General features: G+C 39.5%; 1 protein-coding gene across 1 annotated transcript in view; it reads right to left on the bottom strand.

Moving 5' to 3' along the window:
* LOC126284279 (dynein axonemal intermediate chain 7-like) overlaps window positions 1-21,846 on the bottom strand; it is an 828,882-nt gene that overhangs the window by 78,470 nt on the left and 728,566 nt on the right. Inside the window, exons 12-13 of the mRNA XM_049983103.1 lie at window positions 18,238-18,352; window positions 14,155-14,316 (exon numbers count right to left, since the gene is read on the bottom strand). Of these exons, the coding sequence (XP_049839060.1) occupies window positions 14,155-14,316; window positions 18,238-18,352 (277 nt within the window). The remainder of the gene's footprint in view (window positions 1-14,154; window positions 14,317-18,237; window positions 18,353-21,846) is intronic.

The raw sequence follows: 21,846 nt of genomic DNA, 5'->3' as shown, positions 1-21,846 counted from the left end.
CTTGTTCAGATGTTTAGATGATTTGCAGGGTCAGCATTTCCATTGTATGCTAAATGAAGGAAACTAGAAATCTTCTATATGGCATGACAGCAGAAAAGAAAGGACTATCAGCTGATTTTTTTTAGGGACCAGTATCACTGAAGTGTTAGCTTCTTCAACTGTGCCTTAAGCATACATAAAGCAAAATATGTTTGAATTTCATCAACTGTAGCAGGAAATGAATCACTGTTTGATTTTGAAGCAGGACTTTTTTATATCAATATGTTGCATACATATTTGTTTATACTGCTACATCCTCCCAGAATGACAAATTAATGATTTTTCTGTGCATATCTAAGAGGGTTAGTTGTTGAGGGACTTGTCTTTGAACCCTAGGACTGATGCCATCAGAACCAGAAAATGAAATTCTGGAAGGTCTATCCTGATTTATTCCCCATTTCCATTTATCTACCTTCTGTTTATTAGCAAAATCACTCCTGTTGCATCACTGTCACTATCTGTTTCATTTGCCTCTCTGTCATCATTAGTATCATTTACCCTATGGTCTCCTTTGTCTTAACTATCAAAAACATCACTTTCAAAAACATCATTTACAGAAACATCACTGTCACTTTTATTCAACAGACTTCCCACTTCCTTATAGAAACTTTTTATGGCACAGCATTGCTTACTAATACACAGTTGGTGAAAAATCCTGAAAATGATTGCTTATAACCCAAAAATATAAAAAGAAATATAATGTATTATATACACCACTGAACAACTGTATTTCTCAGATTTCCAATGTTATATAACATGTCATGCCATCTATCAACAGAAAAGAAGAAACACTAAGAAGGCACTACAGTTGCTTTACCTGTCTCACATCCAGCAAATATAGTAACAGACTTTATATCTGTGAACAACTGTAAGCCAGCTGTATAAACCAATGGGTTTATCCACAGCAGTGGATCTAGACTTACAAATTCTGTTGCACTATGCCTGCATCGGTTGGCTGTCTTCAGCCAGAGACTTTTGTAGCTCTGTGGTTTGCCGATATTTTGACTGTCAGCATGCCCTTGCAATTCTACAATGTGTCATTTTGTTTTGGGCTAATAATGATCAGTCACATGTTATGGTTCCCCAGGATCTGCAGCCTGACATGCTTATTTTACTAACACCAGTCAATGAGGCTTCATTCATGTGAAGCAGATGTCGCAACAACATTGTTCTTTGCACAGTCTGGATGTTGAAATTGAACAGTTGACTTCCATTACCAAGCCTGTTCTGAACACCAGTCAGCCCCACTTCAGCAGTTCTTTGAATGACCTAAACCTCAAGCACCTTGGCAACATCTGCACTTGAATTTCATGGGTACTTACTGGAACACATGTTGGCTCATCATTAATGACAATTTCAGTAAATACCCCTTCATGGTTCCTATGCACCCTACTGTGGCTCATTCCACAATCCAGGCCTTGTCATCAATCTTTTACCTCAAGGGATTGTGTGAAGTGATAGTGGCTGTCAACAGGCCTCAATTTGTTGCCATCAAGTTTGCATGGGTTTGCACTGCTCCCTCCACCAAGCACATCATGCGTGCACCATTCCACTCGCAATCCAATGGTGAATCTGAACGCTTTGAATGAACATTTAAGCAACAAATGGACAAACTTTGTTGCTCTTCTTGTCTTCCTGCTGATACCAGCCAGGTGATGGATAATTAGTGGAGGAATTGTTATATGGGTGGGTGCCACCACACCTAGCTTCTGTTGCTGCACCCATCACAGTGGGTGGTGCCCACTCCATCCAGACAAGCAAAGTTTCACACTAATGATTTAGTCTTTTACAGACTGTATGGCAGATGGAGGTGGTGAGAGTGAGGAACAGGTGTATGACGTGTTGAATGTTTATTTCTATTGCAGGGACCAAGAGATTGCTGCAACACAACCAGGATCAAATTTGTTCTTGTGAGCTGTGTGATCCTTTCCCATGCTCTGTGCTTTTGAATTCTGAGCCTGCCTGGATGCAACAGTTCTCAGTGCCACTAGGTCTTTTGAGCCGATGAGTGCCAGTCCAAGATCTGATGGAAGTCGATGCCCTTTCCTGGTCATTGCTGTCTTGACAGACAGTGTCTTCTGGGGATGGGCCCGTCTTCCTGGCCACTGCTCCATGTGCTGCATCAGGTCCCTCTGCAGTCAAGATACTTCTGACTCTGTCTGCTGCTCTGCCTCTGGATGTGGGTGCGCACCCTCTTCCCAGTTTTTCAGCTGGTGTTCCTGGACAAGCTCAGGGCATATGCCGGTGCATGGGGAAGCTCAGCATTGGCCTCAGTTTTGGCTCCTCATTGCCACCTGCACCTAGGCCCCCCCTCCCCCTCCAATCATCATTCACTCATCTACACTGACAACAAGGTTGAGGTCGGTTGTGGGGAAGGAATGTGATATCATGTATTGTTACCACCCCAGATTTGCAAGTTTCTGTGAGATGCTGATAGTGGTTGTGCCAAATGTGGCAAGCTCAATGGAAATCTTAGTTTTTCTGTGTTAACTTGCTCACTAATTGTTTCTGCTCCTGTCCCTCTTTCCTAGATGACAACTGGCATGCCACTCTGTAGTCCACCTCTCCCTTAGCACCGTGTACAGAGTTATACACGGCAAGAGGAAATTCTTCAAGGAGATCAGCAAAATGGCCAAAATAAGATACCTGCATTGTGGTGGAATGAGTGGCTATGCAGGATTCATGGGGATGTAATGGGGGATTGCTATTTATGATGCAGTGATTTGCCAGATTGAGAAGCAGGCCATTGTGGGAAATGAAATGATTGCCAAGGACAGGGTCCATGTTAGTGGAAGATAGAGGAAGACAGTGAGAAATCTTGACTGATTCCTAGGCCAATGGAACAGGTATGGGAGAAGTAATTGGTGGTGACTGAGCCATTAGATGCAGCGAGGAGTAGGGGGAGAAGATGGGTGGTGGCCATAAGAGGGAAACAACTTGCTGGAAAAAAAATGGATAGGTCAGATCCAGTATCAACTAGGTATGCTATGGGGAAGGAAAAATCACAATGATCACGTACATATAGGTACTGTGAGATTGCAGAGCTACCGGGGCTGCCTACAGCCAGTTGCTGCTGATGTTTGGGGCCCATGAGCACAGTGGTTGACAATTTGGGGTATTGCTGCCAAAATGTTCATGCTATCAGTAAAGACACCCACGCCCAAAAAATCTAGGTAATTGCCAGGGGTTGGGTGTGGGAGTAACAGAGGGGTGGCCACACCAGGCAGGTTTCCATCAGGTGTGTAGGTGTCATGAATGTAACATGCACCATGTACACAGATCCCTTAGGTGTTGTTTGGCTGAATCTGGCCTAGTGCAGGGTCTGATAGATGCATGGATTCCAGGGAAACTGAATTTCGCCATCTCAATGATCATGTGCATCATTAACTAAGCCATCTCTGCACGGTGGTCAGGTGGTGTGGGGGGCAGAAGTGCTAGGGTTTGTTGCATGTTTGGACAGCCCAGCGAATGATTATCACAGTGCTAGGTAACTTTCAGTGAATATAGGTGTGCAACAGAGGCTCTGGACGGTGGTGGAGGTCAATGAGGGTTTGAGCGTGTTGAAGATTCTGTCTGCTAAAATGGCCACCACATCAATGTTCATGTGACAGGCCTTGCCCAGGGCCATGCGGATTGCAGCAGGCTGGTGCATGAGGCACTATGCTGAGCTTGGTGAGAGCACAGAGGTTTTGGAGAACCTGTGTGGGGCACATGTCAGCACATTCTTTGGATGAAAACAGTGCCCATATGTGTTGCTTCTCTAATCATGATATCAGAGTATCATTCAGTGCACAAAAACTGGTGGACTGTGGTGGGTCTCAAAACCACAACCGGGGATCATGAGTATTGAACGGAGGAAGGTGAGCATAGGTCAACACCATCTGGAATACTGGAGGGGTAGCTCACATCTGAGTGGCAGTGATCCCTGTGATCTCTGCACAGAGACTGATAAAAGCCTGCAGGTTGCTTGCAGGTGGGGCTCATTGGTAGGGAGGAAGGTGGGGGTGGGAGAGATTGGTGATCTGGGGGAGCCATACACAAAGGGCACAGAAAGTCAGTGTTTTGCCGTGACATAGTGCCCATAGTTAGTACTCCAGGTATAGAAGCTGTAAGAGTTCATAAGATATGTGTGTTACCAGTAAACTACACATGTGTCCTGTAGAAGTTGTCAAACTCCTGACAATCTTCTTAAGACTTGATTCAACACCAATGGCTACTAAATAAATATTATGAGATCATGGAGTTCCAACCATACTTTATTACACATTGACTATACATTAGACAAGAGATTACTGAGTACAAGAGGTACTGACACTGAAGTGTTATTTCTCAGTGGATGAATTAAACTGGAAATTTGAGGTGAACTGACACTGGAGTGTTATTTCTCAGTGGATGAATTAATGTGGGACAAACTGGAAATTTGTGCTGGACACAGTGTTTTACACATTACAAGAAATATCCTTATGGTGTTACTATTTATTATAGTGCTATTATTTATTAATGTAAAAATCATTGTAACTGTTTTATAAATTTTTGACATGTCTCTGTACGCAAACCAAATGGATTGCAAATGTATGCCATGAGATGAATAAAACACAATTCACATTTAGCATGTGTCATTTTGTTAAACTGACACCTAGTTCAGATTATAGCATTCAATAAAACAAACAAAATGATTGAAATTATTGCTATAAATTATGTTCAAAACATTGATATTCCTTAGAGCTGTGCATGGCCCAGCAGGCCCTTTGCTGTACATATGATGACATCAAACACCATACTACAATCCTTGTCACCATATGAAGCCCCTAAGTAATACCGCATGCAAGTAACTAGAACAACCATGACAGATTGCATTCCATAATAAACCTTCATATGTAATAAAGATAGTTCTAATTCTTGAAATGACTTTTCTACTCAACTTTACCAAAACACACAACTATGTATTCTTGTTCATTTATACACTCTACGACAAAAAAAAGTGAGGTGTCATGAAGGAATTATCTAATGGGATGCACACCATTAGATGTTATGCACATGTTAAGACAAACAAATGATTACAATTTCAGAAAAAATGGATGATTTATTCAACAGAATGAGCTTCACCAATTGAGCAAGTTAATAATGTGTTGGTTCATCTCTGGCCATTATGTAAGCAGTTATTTGGTTGGTAATGACTGACAGAGTTGTTGGCAATCATCCTGATGAATATTCCATCCAATTAACTCATTACATTGTCAAAATCTTGAGGTGGTTGGAGAGCCCTGCCCATAGTACTCCAAATGTTCTCAATTGGGGAGAAATTCAGTGATATTGCTGGTCATGGTAGGATTTAGCAAACATGATGACAAGCAGTAGAAACTCTCACTGTGTGCAGGTGGGCATATCTTGCTGAAATATAAGACTAGGATGATTTGCCATGAATGGCAACAAAACAGAGTCTAGAATGTCATTGATATACTGCTGTGCTGTAAGGGTGCTACAGATGGTAACTAAAGGGGTCCTGTTGTGTAAAGAAAAGGCAACTCAGACCATCACTACTGTATGGTCGGCGGCATTCAGGCTGGTACCCCCACTGTCTGGACATCTCCAGACAATCTTTAGCCTGGAATCTCATTGATTGGAGTAGAAATATCTTCAGTGATGAGTCCCACTTTGAACTGAGTTCTGATGACTATTGAATACATACCTGGAGATTCCCCCAACAGTGGTGGATACAAACCTGACTGATGTCCATCATACAGCCTGGTCTGGTGTGGCATTCTTTTCATAGGAAGACACATCTTCAGCTTGGTGTTTCATTGAATGGAGTAAAATTGTTTCAGTGATGAGTATAATGTTTGGGGCATGCCCACACACCTACTGCTGAAACGTTTGCATCATCTGCTAGGGAAAATGTGTGACAGGTGTAAATGTTTGGTAGTATGTTGCCATAAGAGTATACTGACAGATGTATCCATCCAGGAAAATTGTGCCAACAAAGAGAAAGAACCAAACACCATCTGATTAAAAGATTAGTTTGAATTTCTTGAATGTGTCATAATGTATAAGCATTTAGCAGTAATACTATGAAGTGATATGAAATGGGACGTTCAAGTAAAATTGGTATTAAGAAAGTGGATGGAAGATTTAGGTTTTGAGAAAATGTAGCACACCGGTAAAGGAAATTACATACAAGATGCTAGTGTGACCAATTTTAAAGTGTTGTTTTGAGTCCTTTTCAAGTAGGTGTGGCAACAGGGAACAAACAGTTTTTAAGATGTGCTACTAGGTTCTTAATAGGTTGGTGTAGCCCATACAAAACTGTAACAGAAATGAGTGGAGAACTTAAAAGGGAATCCTTAGAAGAAAGACAACTTATTCTTGCAAAACCCAGTTGAGAAAATTTAGTGAACTCATAGTGACTGTTATGTTGTCACCATTGCATATCTCACATAGGAGTGATGAGAGTAAGATAAGAGGGGTTACAGCACATACAGACACATACAAACAATCATTTTTCTATCAAGGAATATGGGAATGGTTGTTGCTGTTATTGCTGCCATTGTAGTGGACTGGTCTGACGTAGCTCTCCATGCTACTCTATCCTGTGCAAGCCTCGTAATTTCTGCATAACTACTACAATCTACATCCTTCTGGCTTTGCTTCTGTACTCGTGCTTTGGACTCCCTTCACAAATTTTCCCCCTCACACTACCCTCCATTACCAAACTGAAGTTTTCTTTATGACACAGGACATATTCTGTCAAATCATCCCTTCTTCTAGCCACAATGTGCCATAATTTCATTTTTACCCAATTTTATTCAATACTTTCTCATTAGTTATCTGATCTACCCATCTAATCTTCAGCATTCTTCTGTAGCACCATATTTTAAAAGCTCCAATTCTCTTTTTGTCTGAACAGCTTTTCAACTACATTTCACTTTTGTACAATGCTAAACTCCAAACAAATACATTTAGAAAAGACTTTCTAATGGTGAATAGCAAATGGTATATGACACAAGATCTATACTATTCATGTGATGTACCGTCCACCATTTATTGTACAGTAGCATGCAGAGTATATATGTAGACATGGAACTTGACTGTATCAGTGATTTGATTATTCATGACAAACTAATATCTTGCTGTAAAGAACGTCACTGGTTTCTTCAATGCATGCCATAGCTAAATTTAATCTCTCTAGACACTATTGACGTGCATCTGGAGTTCATCCACACCTACATCTACATACATATTCCATGATCCATCACATGATGCATGACAAAGGGTACTTGTGCAAAATTTATGTTGGTGGCAGTAAAATATTTCTGCAGTCAGCTGCAAATGCCAGTTTTCTAAATTTTCTCAACAGTCTTTCACTAAAAGAACACCACCATCTTGGCTCCTTGCATCCTTAGTTATATGTCATAAATCTGTTTGTTGAATTAATCTTCATCGAAGCATCAAGAAATATAGATGGGCAGCCAAGGGAGCACCCCGTTTCAGCCCATCAGTGTCAGTTATCACATAAATGTGGTTTTCACTTAAAATTATAGTAAACATAGATCCCTAAACATTCTGAAATATTTTTAATTTTACTCTTGTAAATCTGTGGTTCCTCTGGGGGCTCCTCAATAGCATACATGGTGCATGTCTTACTCTTAGTGCCACCAGGTCATGATCTTTTATGAATCCCTAATGACATCATTGGTCACAGAGAAATGACAAATACACCCTTCTGAGAGACAGAAGTGTTGTGTCATTGACAGGCACACAAACAGAAGGTACAGAGTTTGGCTAGCTCACAGAATGTACTTCCTTTCTCTAGCTGCAAGAAAAACATGCACACAAACATACAAGCACTCACTCACAGCACACACCTGTATTGGGGGTCACAGGACATGTAGAGCTGCACACGTGGCTGTCCACAATACATGTGGCTGATGCCGCAGGGTGTAACAAAAGTGACATATGACCACATATGCCATGGTCATTACAGAGTGCATTATAAAGGTGAGAGGGAAAAAGCATAAGAAGGAAATGGACTGACAATAGAGGGGATCTAAATGAAGGAGACACTAATGAAGGATAGACAACATATACATGTATATCTGTGTGTGTTTTTGTTTGTTTGTGTGCATCCTTTCCCTACAGTTAGGAAAAGGAAGTGCATTCTGAAAGCTAGCCAAGCTCCATACCTTTTGTTTGTGTGCCTATTGGTGAGTTGGCTCGTTCATTCCTAAATAATTCATAAATATACACCTCATTAGATGGCAATCAGTTGTATAGAAGACTGGTGATTGGGAAACTGAGAAGGTGCTGTATGCAGTTATGTGTTCATAAATGATAGCACAGAGGCTGGGAATATGTAATGAATAAGAGACAACATGAGGTTCGGATGGAAGGGTGCCACACAATGTCAGCTATATCCATTAAAAGAGCCGTACCATGTTGGCTGGTCATAAAATCTCCTGTTGCCATCCTAGGAAAAAATTCAAGCTGGTTACAGGCGATAATTTTTAAACATGATTTCTGAACTGCCTGCATAATCCCACTGCAATTACATGGATGCTTTGTTGAATACAAGTATGCTTGGATTGTTCCCCATGATCTGTGGCTGAAACACTTTACGCTGTTTAGTAAGATGTCTTACCTTCTGTGGCCTGGTGCTTCACATTTGTTGCACAGATGGACTGAAGGTAAGATGAGAATCATGAAAAGTCAAAATACAATTTTTTTTACAAAGTGATTTCATAACCACAACATTTAGCCTATTACTTCAGTCTGTGAACTTTCATCTGTAGCTGACCAGTGATGGTTGTAAAATTAGAGGAGGTGGAGAAGAAGACTGCAAATTTCTCAACAAACATGAACATTACAAAACCTTTGGATGATAGGGTATACACTGTTAGTAGCTGCTGCAAATGTGATGCACCCATGAGGGCTACTGCTCTCTTGTTTCAAAAGTGGTAAGATACAAAATGAGTGAGCCAATATCTATAGAAACATATGTAGAGAATAATTATATGAAAATATGTAGTCATACTCAGTGGTCCCATTCAGGGATGCTGATGGTACGAGTATAGTAATCACACCCAACAAGCAAGAATCAGCTGAGGAAATTATAAATAATGTCTTTCAGAAAATTATTAAGTGGTTCTCTGCAAATGGACTCTCACTGAATTTTGAGAAAACACAGTTTATACAATTTGTACAATAAAAAGCATACACCATTGATAAATATAGACTATGAACAAAAGTCTGTTAGTAAGGCAGAAGATTCAAAATTTCTTTGTGTTCATTGATGAGAAATTGAATTGGAAGAAATACATTGATGATCTGCTGAAACGGTTAGAATCAGCTACTTATGCTATTAGGGTTATTGCAAATTAGCCTACTATGCCTGTTTTCATTCACTGCTTTCATATGGCATCATATCTTAGGGCAATTTGTGATTAAGAGAGAAAGTATTCATTGCACAAAAGCATGTAATCAGAATAATAGCAATACATATATTCACTTATGAAATTTGTTGTTAATAACCCATCCCATTTAAAAAGTAACAACAAAGTGCATAGCTACAATACTAGAAGAAAGGGTGATCGTCACAATTCTGGATTAAATCTCACTCTGACACATCATTATGAAACGTCATCTTCATGATCTATGGAACAAGAATTGATGTATGTATGCATGTAGATGTCCAAGGATATTTTCCTTTCAAGTAGTATTGTACACTTTCTCTCTGTTAAAATGAAACCTATGGATGGTTTCTTTTGCACTGAAAACACTTTTGTGTAGCCAATTCCAACAGCGTCAGATTATCATTAAAAGAATGATATCTCTTCAGCTAAAATTAGAGGTGAGTAAGGAGCTTCTTGGCTTTAGAATTCACTTACCCAGCAGTTCATCATGAAATTCAAATCTTTCTCATGCAGGTAGTAAGATTGCTATAGCTATTTGTGTGCATATGGTCCTTCCCTAGTTCAAGGAGTAGAATTAGGTTCTATGATTTCAAGAAGCAAAATATTGCCAGATGTTATTCAATAAAGCATAGATGGTTTACTTTCATCATATATTAACATGCAATATTGTATTCTTATTATGAATGTTGATGTCTAGGAGCTCTGCAGGATAGGCTAATTAATACTACTGGAGATGCTTATTTTATAAGCAAATTTATGATGGTTAAAGTCTTTATATTTTTTCCTGAGTAGTTACTACTTCATTAAGAAATATTTTAACTTAGTATCTCTAAACCACATATAACAGTATTTCATTTTCTCTGTCAGCTGAACAACTTCAGGAGGGAACATCTCAGGTTTTTGATTTATAGCTTTTCTACAGTTCTTTTATTACAAGACATATTTGTTTTAAGGGTTTACTGAATAGCATACAAAACTTCTCCAATTTACCTTTTCATTTCTTCATTAGTTATTATGTACTTTTTTATTTAGGTGTTTTTGATGTAAGTCTCATGTTTTTGTTCCTCAGATTTGTCTTTTCTTCTCTCCTTTCAATTTCTTGTATTATTATATTTAACTTTTCAAACTCATCCTCAACCACTTTGAACCAGTTGTTAACGAGTTTAGTAGTTTTTTAGCCTGTAACCATATGCTTCATCTTTCTTGCAGTTCAATTCATTTGCTGTGAAGGCAAGCAGTTTATTTTCATTTAGGTATAGGTTCTAACGCTCTGTTTTATTCATTATGTGCTGTTCATTTTGGTAAGTTATTTTAACTTTGTTTCCTACAGTAGTACAATCACATATCAGAGTTAACCATCTTCCTTCAGGAAATTCTTAGCATTTCCAGTAGACATATAAAGGTATTCAATTTTTTTTACTTTTATCAATAGTAGCTATTGCTGCACACTGCGACTGATTTACATTCATAAATGTAAAGGGAAGGGCCCCAGCTTTCAAACACAATTTGGTTTTCACACTAGGCGCTTGGAGATGGGTGTTCAAGGATTGAAATGCATCATGCTTTAGATAAGGAAAGCATTTCTGATGTTTTGAAAGGGATAGATTGCTACTCCCCACATAGAGGAAGCAGTGAGTGATAGAAAGGTGCACAGAAAAAAAGACTGCTAGATGTTATAAGCAATCAGATTAAGTGCTTCGTAAAACATAGACAAAACAAAACCACACAAATACAAACACACACACACACACACACACACACACACACACACACACACACACACACACACACACACAGGCTCACTGTTGTTCCTGTGTACTATAGCCCACCTGTGTCTGGTGTGAGCAGTGATCTTTGCTGGGGCAGGTAGTGGGTATACAGATGGGGTGTGGTGTAAAGAGGGGGGAGGATAGCAGGATAGTATTGGGGGAAAACGCTAGTACTGCCTGTAGGAGTGTGCATGGACATGGTGGGCACAGGATACTGGGCTCCTAGCACCAGCATATGAAGGCAAGTGCTGGCATGAAGGGGGCAAAGGGAAGAGGAGAGAAGTAATAAAGATGTAGCAGGTGTACTGTCAGGATAGAAGGCATGAGTAGGGCTGTGGTGGAAACAAGAAAAAGCGTAGAGGCAGTTGGGGAAAAGGTGCTAGTGAAGATTAAGGCCAGAGGGTTACAGGAATGAAAGATAAGTTACAGGGAGAGTTCTCACCTGTGAAATTCAGAAAAGTTATTGCTGGTGGGAACAATCCAAATGGCACATCCTGTGCCAAGAGTCAGTTGGATCGTCAGTTTAGTGAGCATGCCTCACACCACTATGTGCTCAATTTCAATGACTGCTTCACAGTCTGTGCCATCTAGATTCTTCCCAAGAACACCAACTTTACTGAACTGCACAGATGGGAACTCCCTTCGTAACATATCCTTTGTTCCCATAACCCCCCAGCCACAACTTTTGCTAAACCCTGTCTCCGCTATATCTTTTCTTTCAGGAGTGCTAGTTCTGCAAGGTTTGCAGGAGAGCTTCTGTAAAGTTTGGAAGGCACGAGATGAGATACTGGCAGAAGTAAAGCTGTGAGTACCGGGCGTGAGTCGTGCTTCGGTAGCTCAGATGGTAGAGCACTTGCCCGCGAAAGGCAAAGGTCCCGAGTTCGAGTCTCGGTCGGGCACACAGTTTTAATCTGCCAGGAGGTTTCACTAGCATCTTTCCCTATCCCTACCCTGCTATATCTCTCCCTCCCCAGCTCACACCCCTTCTTTACTCCCACTGTTCACCCTAGCAAATATTGCTACACATCTCAGAAGAAGTTGCAGTTAGGCCTCAAAGTACAGAGACAACAGTGGCCATGTGTATGTACGTTATGCACTTATGTTTCTACTTTGTTTTGTCTACATCTGATGAAGAACTTATACTTATAGCAAAATAGTATTCAGCAGAATTTTTTCAATGTGCCCATCTGCCACTCAACATCTCATCTGCCACTCAACGTCTCATGTATGTGGTGAGTAGCAATCTAACCTGTTTATATTGTTGTTATTACATCCTGGATTTTACATTGTTTGACATATGTGTAGTTTAAAAGTATTTACTTTTAAAATTAGTCTAGTTTTAGGTTCATGCACTTTATCCAATGTTTCTGGAGGAAGTATATTCCACCTTGAAGTGTTACTCTGGAAGATCTTCAGATGCCATTCTATGGTTCCTATATTCTCCTCATGGGAGACAGAATATTATCCAGCTACAAATTTACTTATGTGGAGAAACAATATTAGGAATAAAAATAGCCTCCCAGTAACACTTAATATTACACTTGCACAGAAAGGAGCTAAGTATGTAGTCATAAAAATATTGCACTGCTCCACTTGTAAATCTAAGATGCTGGAAGACAGTGAAAGCAGTTTAAAAACAGATTAAAATCATTTCTGCTTTATAATTATTTCTACTCCATGGATTAGTCTCTGTGTAGACAATGTTAATATGTACTTGAGTTCCATTGGCTAAATTTTATTGTAGATTAGGTTAAAAATCAGTTTTTACTGTGATAATGTGTAATATCTGTAAGTTTACTCACATGTTCAATATGACAGCAGGTTATCACAAATATGATCTATGGAACATAGAAATACTCAAATTAAGTTAAGTGTAGTCAGAGGTAGCCAAATATGGTAAACTGAGTGAATATTACAACTTGTTGTAGTTCAAATCCTTCTGTTTTCCCTTCGTCAAAGCACTTTTGTGATCAGGTCCACTGCCCTGATGATAGAAGAATTTTCTTTTGTGTCCAAGACCTTCCAAACATATTTTTATGTAGTCTGTTTATGCATCTAGTGCTGTTTTCATCAGTTAAATAAACATCATAATCTGAAAGGTAATAAATAAGAAAACCTTGCTTCAATCCCAGAAAAGAGTCATCACAACCTTTCTGAGACATGAAATTGACATTGGTCTTTTAGGTGCAGTACCACCAGATGTCAATCACTCATGTAATTACCTTTTTTCTGTAGTGGACCCATTTATCACACAACAACCAACTGGTGTAACAAATAAACTGATCTCTTTTCAAAACATTGTGAGCATTACTGAGGAATTTATTTTCACAAACACGTGTGATAAATATTCAACTAATGCTTGTAAGCTATTCATAAACCTTTAATTTCTATATTCAATACCATATTGTGCACTTTCCTGATATTTTCATCCTTTGTTGAAGTTTTGGGGTGTCTTTCACGTGGATCATCTTCAAGAGAAATACGGTTACATTTAAATTTAACTTTCGATTAATCAACTGTTACAAATGAAGCAAACAGCCTTTTCATATGCTTTCACAAGCTTTGGTTAAATTTCTTTTGGTGATAAATCATCCAAAACAATGAATTTTATAATGGCACATTAGTTTAGTTCACCTTTAAATACAAACATGTGCAGCATAACTACTTTTAAAAGCCATATAAAAACTGATGTGTATATCAAGTTGATGTTAGAACTGTATGTCACATGTATAAATGTATTAAAAGCAAAGTTTCATTGACAGCAACACCATCTTCTACTGCCATAATATTATGTACTTGTCATATGGAACTAGTTATCTGAGACAGTACACCAATTTACACAACTGAAACTTGAAAGTACCTCATCATTGTTGGAACTTGCCTCTATGTCATAAAATAAACATATACTGCATGTTATTTCATTAAACCACATTTCTAACCTTTATATGAAACTCCACAATGACAACTGTAGCTGTTATGCTCAATATTATTCCCCCATTCTTGAGGTCAGGTTTCATTTCCCAAGACTGGTATGGGAGATTAAAATAGCGATAAGCAGCAAGGCCTATTGGACCAAACCTCCCAAGCCTAAAAGTTATAACCTGAAACAGATGTGAAACATGTGCATCATTACACAGTCTATGTTAATCACAGGCTTGGCAAGGACCAAGTGGAGCTAAAAATAAAGCTGATAATACTTTATCAAACAGTAATTTAATTTAGATGTAAATAAAATAGAAAGAAACTTCCACATAGGAAAAATATATTAAAAACAAAGATTCCAAGACTTACCAAGTGGGAAAGTGCCGGTAGATAGGCACAATGAATAAAACACACAAACACACACACAGAATTTTGAGCTTTCGCAACCGGGTTTTAAAACCCACATCCTTTCATCTTTCCTTTTCCTCCCCTCTTTCCTGACGAAGCAGCCGCCGGTTGCGAAAGCTCAAAATTCTGTGTGTGTGTTTGTGTGTTTTATTCATTGTGCCTATCTACCGGCACTTTCCCACTTGGTAAGTCTTGGAATCTTTGTTTTTAGTAATTTAATTTAATTGGATGTGACAGACCTTCACCACTTTACAGTTTCAAGTGACTGTAGACCCATAGGATGCTGGCTAAAAATAAATGCAAATCAGGGAAAAATAGACTCATCAGGCAAGATGGCAGAAATATAAATTATGACTATAAGGTTATTTATTTGCGAATAGGGAGGTATACGAGATTGAATTAGGCAGTATGTTCAGCACCTTACAAAATGAAGATTAAATATAGCAGGAAAGTTCTGGTCAAAAGTAAATAATTTAGACGTAAAGGGAACCAATCCCAAGTAGCAGACTTGTTGAGCCATTGATGAGCACACACAAAAGAAAAGGAAAGTTTGCTTGCTTTTGGAGTGACTCCTTTCTCAAACTAGAGTACAAATGCATGTCTAAAAGACACACACACACACAGGATGGGGAAAGATTTACGTTGAGTAGTGTGGGTAGATGGAGAGAGAGATGGGAGAGGGGAAGAGGGTTTGGGGTGTGTAGCTAGTGGCTTGGAGGGAGGCAGTCAATTCGCTGGCTAGGAATGTGGGAGGGAGGGATGGCAAATGCACAGGCTAGGTATGTGATGCATGCATGTTGGAGGCAGTGGGGAGTGGCACACAGTGAAGATGATGTGAGGACATGAATTGGGAGGGAGTGAGAGGACAGAGGAAAGCGTAGCTGAAGGGTGGAGTGTATAAGAAAAATGAGGTAAAGGAAACTGAGGTCAGCAGTGTTATGGGAGTGAAGGAGTGTTGCAAGTAGAACTCCAATTTGCATAGTTCTAAAATGCTACTGATTGGGGGAAGGATCCAGATGGTCCAGGTTGTGAAGCAGTCACTGAAATCAAGTGTGTTGTGCTCAGCTACATGTTGTGTCACACGGTGTGCAACTTTATTCTTTCCTCAGTTTGGTGATGGCCATTCATTCTTGTGGATTGACAGTTCATTGTCGTACCAACATAGAAAGTTGTGCAGTGATTGCAGCAGATGTGGTATATGGCATGGTTGATTTAACAGGTGGCACCTTCCTGCATCAAACTTTTTCTGGGATATCTAAAGAAAACGTTCCTAGCCTCTCAAAACCCTAAACTATTATTCCAGTTGAGGTTCATTGATAATATCTTGATAATATGGCCAAGACACCCTATCCTCATTCCTCCACAACTTCAAAACCTTCTCTCCCACACCTCAAATCCAGTTCAAAAACAAATTTTCTGTGCCATATCCTCACACACCTCTAATCAGCTACAAAGATGTGTCCCTCTAGTAATCCATTATCGTCATTGATTGGAGCAACTGAACCACACCCTTTGCCAGAACTTTGATGATTTATCTTCATGCCCAAAAATCCTTCCAACCCTTCCTAAAGTGATGTTCTGTTATCCACCCAACCTGAACAACATCCTTGTACATCTCTATGCCACTCCCTCTCTCAATCCCTTGCTCCAGGGAGCATATCTCTGGGGAAAACCACATGCAAGGCCTGCCCAATCCACCCATCCAGCACTACCTTCTCCAGTCCTGTCTCAGGTTTATCCTACCCCATCATCAGAGGCCGGGCCACCTGTGAAAGCAGCCATGTCAGATACCTAGTCTGCTGCAATCACTGCACAGCTTTCGATGTTGATATGACAGCCACCAGTCTGTCCACCATAATGAATGGCGACTGCCCAACTGTGGTCATGCTCAATTTCAGTCGCTGCTTCACAACCCAGGCCACCTGGATGCTCTCCCCAACCCTCCCCCCACCCAGCCCACCACCACCAGATTTTCTGAAGTATGCAGATGGGAGTTATCTTTGGAACACATCCTTCACTCCCATAATCCTCCTGGCCTCACAGTCTGCATTAACCCTCTGTTCCCAAACCCTCCACACAGCAGTTTCCCTTCCTCTGGCTTATCACCCCCCCCCCCCCCCAAATTATATTGTATGTCACTACCCATCAGCTCTGACACCCATGCATCACATGCCTAGCTTGTGTAGCTGCCGCCTCCCCCCCCCCCCCTCCCCATTCCTAGCTCACAAATCGGCTGCCTTCCTCCAAGCTGCTAGCTACCAACCCCAACCCCTTATCCTGTCTCCCACCTCTCTCTCCATCTACTCACCCCACCCAACACAACCTCTATCCCACTCCCATCCACCAGCCAAACTGCAACCATGGTATTGTGCTTTGGGTCAGCACTGTGAAGGGGCACAATGTGTGTGTGCATGGTATGCAAAGGTATTCACTATCATACAGTATCAGTTCTCAATAAGCTATGATAAATATCAAAAATTTGTGTGAAGATTTCAGAATTTCAAATCTCATGCTAATTGTTCTCTTGAGGCACGCATTTTAAAATCTGCTTAAATCTAAGTTCTTCACTGTAGTTGAATGTGTGCCAATTTACTGTATTACTCATATCTGTAAACAGTCCAAACTGTTTGCTTCTATATTTTAGAATGAGTTGGGGAATGGGATGGAGGGTTGAAGAAAATGGATGGTGATTGGGAGAGAGTGATTATGTAACACCCATACCATTCTTTGTAAACACAAAATTTCTGTTATGTTTTCATTGCTTTGATTTTCTATAAATATGTTGCCAGTATTCATTATTAAATTATTGATAATGTGGTCACTAGCTTTTGTATAAATCTTTTTCTCATTAATGTTTGCCTGTTTCATAACTATGACAGAAAACATCTTAAATGCTAACAATTTTATAAAGACAAAAGATTTCTTTCAAATGTGTTGTTTTTAATGTTTAACCTGAAGAATTGGTAACACAGCTGACCACTATACTAACATCTTATTGACAACAGAAGCATTGTAATACATATAAGGTAACAAACATCTTCTGTTTAAAAATTCATCTACTAATATATTCTGCCCATTTACATTAACTGGAGGTGTGGTATTTGAGTACCAGTAGGAGTACAAATTAATAGGGTGACTGCACTACAAACTGCAATCGATTGAGGAAAATAGAAAAAAGTCCTTCACACTGACTTCTAAACATGAAAGTACAAAAGGAAACTGGAAATCATAGTGTGTAAATGAAATACATTTATTTGCCACATACTAAAATTAAAGATGTTGATACAGCACGGACAAGTTTTGCACCAAGAAGAGCAATGAAACTAAACATATTGAATATATTATACAAGGAGTCTACTTTCTCAGAAAGTACAAGGTAGTACTAAATGGAGTTCAGTAAATGAAGCCTGAGAGAGCCCAGTAACACAGCAGAGTTGTGTCATAAGCATGACCATGTAAACTCCAAAGAGGTAGAAGTATTTTAGTATCAAAGATGTCATTGTCTGAGCAGTTGGGTAGCTAATAGGAGTGAAGGAAATATGTAGTGAAGTGGCACAGATATCAGTAGATAAGAAAAATTATTCACAACCTGAGATAAATCAGTGCTCACCTTCAGAAACATGATTTCACACATAACTTGCCAAACATTTTCCAGAGACCTACACGATATTATACCATTATTATTACTGTACCTGCTTATCTTCATTAAACTTTGTGTCATGACAGTCTTCAGTTGACCAGAAACCTTTCTCACCATCCCACCTGACCACAGTTGGTGGTTCAAACCAAAGAACATTATCAGGTAGCCTGCAACATTGATAGAATTATATGGATTTCACCAACTGAAATAAACAATAGAATTAGAGACAGGAAATCTAAGGTTGTAAGAGAAATTATGTCACTAAACAAAGGAAAAGGTGATCCTGTAAGTATGTGTGCCACCTTGGATTCTGGACTCCTTGTCGGTCAGTGTTCTGTTTTAATTACTGCTGGCACAGCAGTGTCCTTGTATCACATGTTCAAGTGCAGTAAGCATATATTTATCATTGTGCAGTCTTTTCTGGTTTGTGCACTGCCACAGTCACACTGTAGTTGCATGTAGCAGCTCATATTGACTGAAAAATATCACATGAGACAATTGGCCATGATCAGTGGTGGAGTCCAGAATTTGTAATTTGAGAGTGCTAAAGTTTTATAGGTGTTTAGTGCTCCAGCTGCCTAAACTGTAATTGTTCAGTGCTGCAGCTACCTAAGTACTGCATGACAACAGCAAAAAATGTGGTATGTGTGGTCATGGTGGCATGTGCAACTTGTATATCTGGACAGAGCAACAAAATTGCTGGGGCAGCAAACTTTTGGCATCAAAAAATTATTTTTTAAGTATAAATTTAATGTGCATTGCATCAACACTCAGGTGTTCAACAAATTATTGCCAAAGTGTTGACAAATATTTCTATCTGTCATTGAATTTGTATTTTATTGATAGTCCACTTGTATAAAATCTCCTGTGTACAAGCCTACAGGTTATGGTATGAGATAGTTCTCCACCTAATAACATAGCCTATGAGATCTTGCTTGTGGGGTGTTGTATGGTTTTTCATACATTCATTGTTATGATAGCACCATACACATCACAACATCATTCCATGTGGTTCTCAACTTAAAATTAAGGTATGTGGTTCAGAATTTGGAATCAGTTCAACCTCCTTCAGTTGCTGAGAATCAGAGAAGGAAATGTCAGATTAAACACAAGAGATTCTTTGATGAGTCATATGACTCAAAAGAAAAGCTCCATTGCCCTGAAAAAGAAACAGGATCAGACTTTGTTAATATCCAGAGAAGAATGACAATGTCAGTCGAAGGTTATACAAACCCCTCAAGATGTGTTACAGAAGAGAGTTAATTTCTACAGAGTATATAACTTAATGTTTTAATTTCTCTCACATATCACTGAACTAGAAGCTGTTCAGATATATGATGCTGCAAATAAACTTAGAGCCATTTATAATTCTGACATAGAGAACAACTTTGGCGAAGAATGTATACATTTTAAAAGCTATCTGATGTCTGAAGAAAGTAGATGATGACAAGTTGTCCTCTCTTCTGTTTCTCTGTAGAATGTTGTTTAAAAGAAATGGCAAATGTGTACACAGCACTCAAGATTTATAACTGTTCTCCAGAGCAACAAACTGTTCTGCTGAAAGGTCTTTTTCTTTTTTAAAATTCATTTTAAAATTGCTTCTGTAAAATTTGGAAGGTAGGAGATGGAAACTGACAGAAGTAAAGCTGTGAGTACGGGGCGTGAGTCGTGCTTCGGAGGCTCAGATGGTAGAGCACTTGCCCGCGAAAGGCAAAGGTCCCGAGTTCGAGTCTCGGTCAGGCACACAGTTTTAATCTGCCAGGAAGTTTCATATCAGCGCACACTCCGCTGCAGAGTGAAAATCTCATTCTGGAAACATCCCCCAGGCTGTGGCTAAGCCATGTCTCCGCAATATCCTTTCTTTCAGGAGTGCTAGTTCTGCAAGGTTCGCAGGAGAGCTTCTGTAAAGTTTGGAAGGTAGGAGACGGATACTGACAGAAGTAAAGCTGTGAGTACCGGGCGTAAGTCGTGCTTCGGTAGCTCAGATGGTAGAGCACTTGCCCGCGAAAGGCAAAGGTCCCGAGTTCGAGTCTCGGTCGGGCACACAGTTTTAATCTGCCAGGAAGTTTCATATCAGCGCACACTCCGCTGTAGAGTGAAAATCTCATTCTGGAAACATCCCCCAGGTGTGGCTAAGCCATGTCTCTGCAATATCCTTTCTTTCAGGAGTGCTAGTTCTGCAAGGTTCGCAGGAGAGCTTCTGTAAAGTTTGGAAGGTAGGAGACGGATACTGACATAAGTAAAGCTGTGAGTACCGGGCGTGAGTCGTGCTTCGGTAGCTCAGATGGTAGAGCACTTGCCCGCGAAAGGCAAAGGTCCCGAGTTCGAATCTCGGTCGGGCACACAGTTTTAATCTGCCAGGAAGTTTCATATCAGCGCACACTCCGCTGTAGAGTGAAAATCTCATTCTGATTAAGAACTACCTACAGGCAGTGGAGAATTGAGAACAACTGGTGAATCTCATAGTGCTAGCCTCAGAATCAGGCATGACATCAGTCTGGATCTTGAGGAAGTGATATATGAATTCACAAATACAAGTGAGAAGGAAGTTAAAACTAAGTTCACTAAATTTTGGAAAAGTTCAAGTAAGTGGTATTGTATCTTATACTTTAGACTGACTAAATTTCAAATTTAACTGAAGTAATTTTGGTGTAGGGCATTAAACTGTAGTGATTTTCTTTGTGTTCTTACCGTATATTGTGTCCAAATATACTGTTTCAGTTGTAATTTTTCAGCAATGGTGACAACTGAATTGTAGTAGTATTTTATTATTTTTGAATATTTAACTTACATATGTGCTTTGTATTACATCTTATTTAAAGACTTCAATAAAGTTTAAAACTGAAGTTAATGATTACACAGTTTTATCATTGGTATTACACAAATAAATAGTAATATTGAAGTTTAGGAAGTGGGATGTAAAATAAATTACTGCACTGGGGTGTCACATACCCTAAATATGGCCCTGGCACGGAAAAATAGTGCTTACAAAAGATTTTATGCCTGATGATGAGCTCACTCTGATATAGCTTCAAAGACATAATTTAGTAGAGTATCAAGGGAGCTGCCAAATACTGTCAAGTAATGGTTTGGGTAAAAGATGACCACTATTTTCCTGCTACCTTCAAATCCACTAAATACATTATTCTTCAAAGATGTGTATCTCAAGGATATTGCACTGACAGTAGAACAGGGAGTGAACTGGACCAACCAGCTAATCTTCAGTGCAGCACTATAGCTCAAGGCAAGTGCTCACATTTATATGCAGCTGTTGCACCCCTCCCCACTTTTTAAGCAAAGCTGGAAGACAATGCAAAGTGTAGCTACTGCTGTGTAGCTGAGCATTTGTGTGTCCATACTTGCAGTTGAGTTCACCCATACATAGAAACTAGAAGAAAAGTGGAAAATCAAATATTATGATCTTTTAATTGCAGTTGTAAACTATCCATTGTTCATCAGCAGGTGACTGGTTGCTTGTACCCTGTTTTTATATGGTTTCCAGACTGGATTTTTCATTTCTCATAATATGTTAACTGTTCCACTGTAACTCTGTAGTAGAACTGATATTACAGGATGTGGATAAAAATTCAATAAACATAACACATTACCATGCCGAAAATGATGCAGGAAAACTGTCAGCATTCAAAGCAGTTTCCAGTCA

This window comes from Schistocerca gregaria, chromosome 8, assembly GCF_023897955.1.
Source record: "Schistocerca gregaria isolate iqSchGreg1 chromosome 8, iqSchGreg1.2, whole genome shotgun sequence".
Taxonomy (NCBI): Eukaryota; Metazoa; Arthropoda; class Insecta; order Orthoptera; family Acrididae; genus Schistocerca; species Schistocerca gregaria.
Note: the sequence above shows the minus strand (reverse complement) of the source record. Positions and strands in the feature narration are given on the sequence as shown.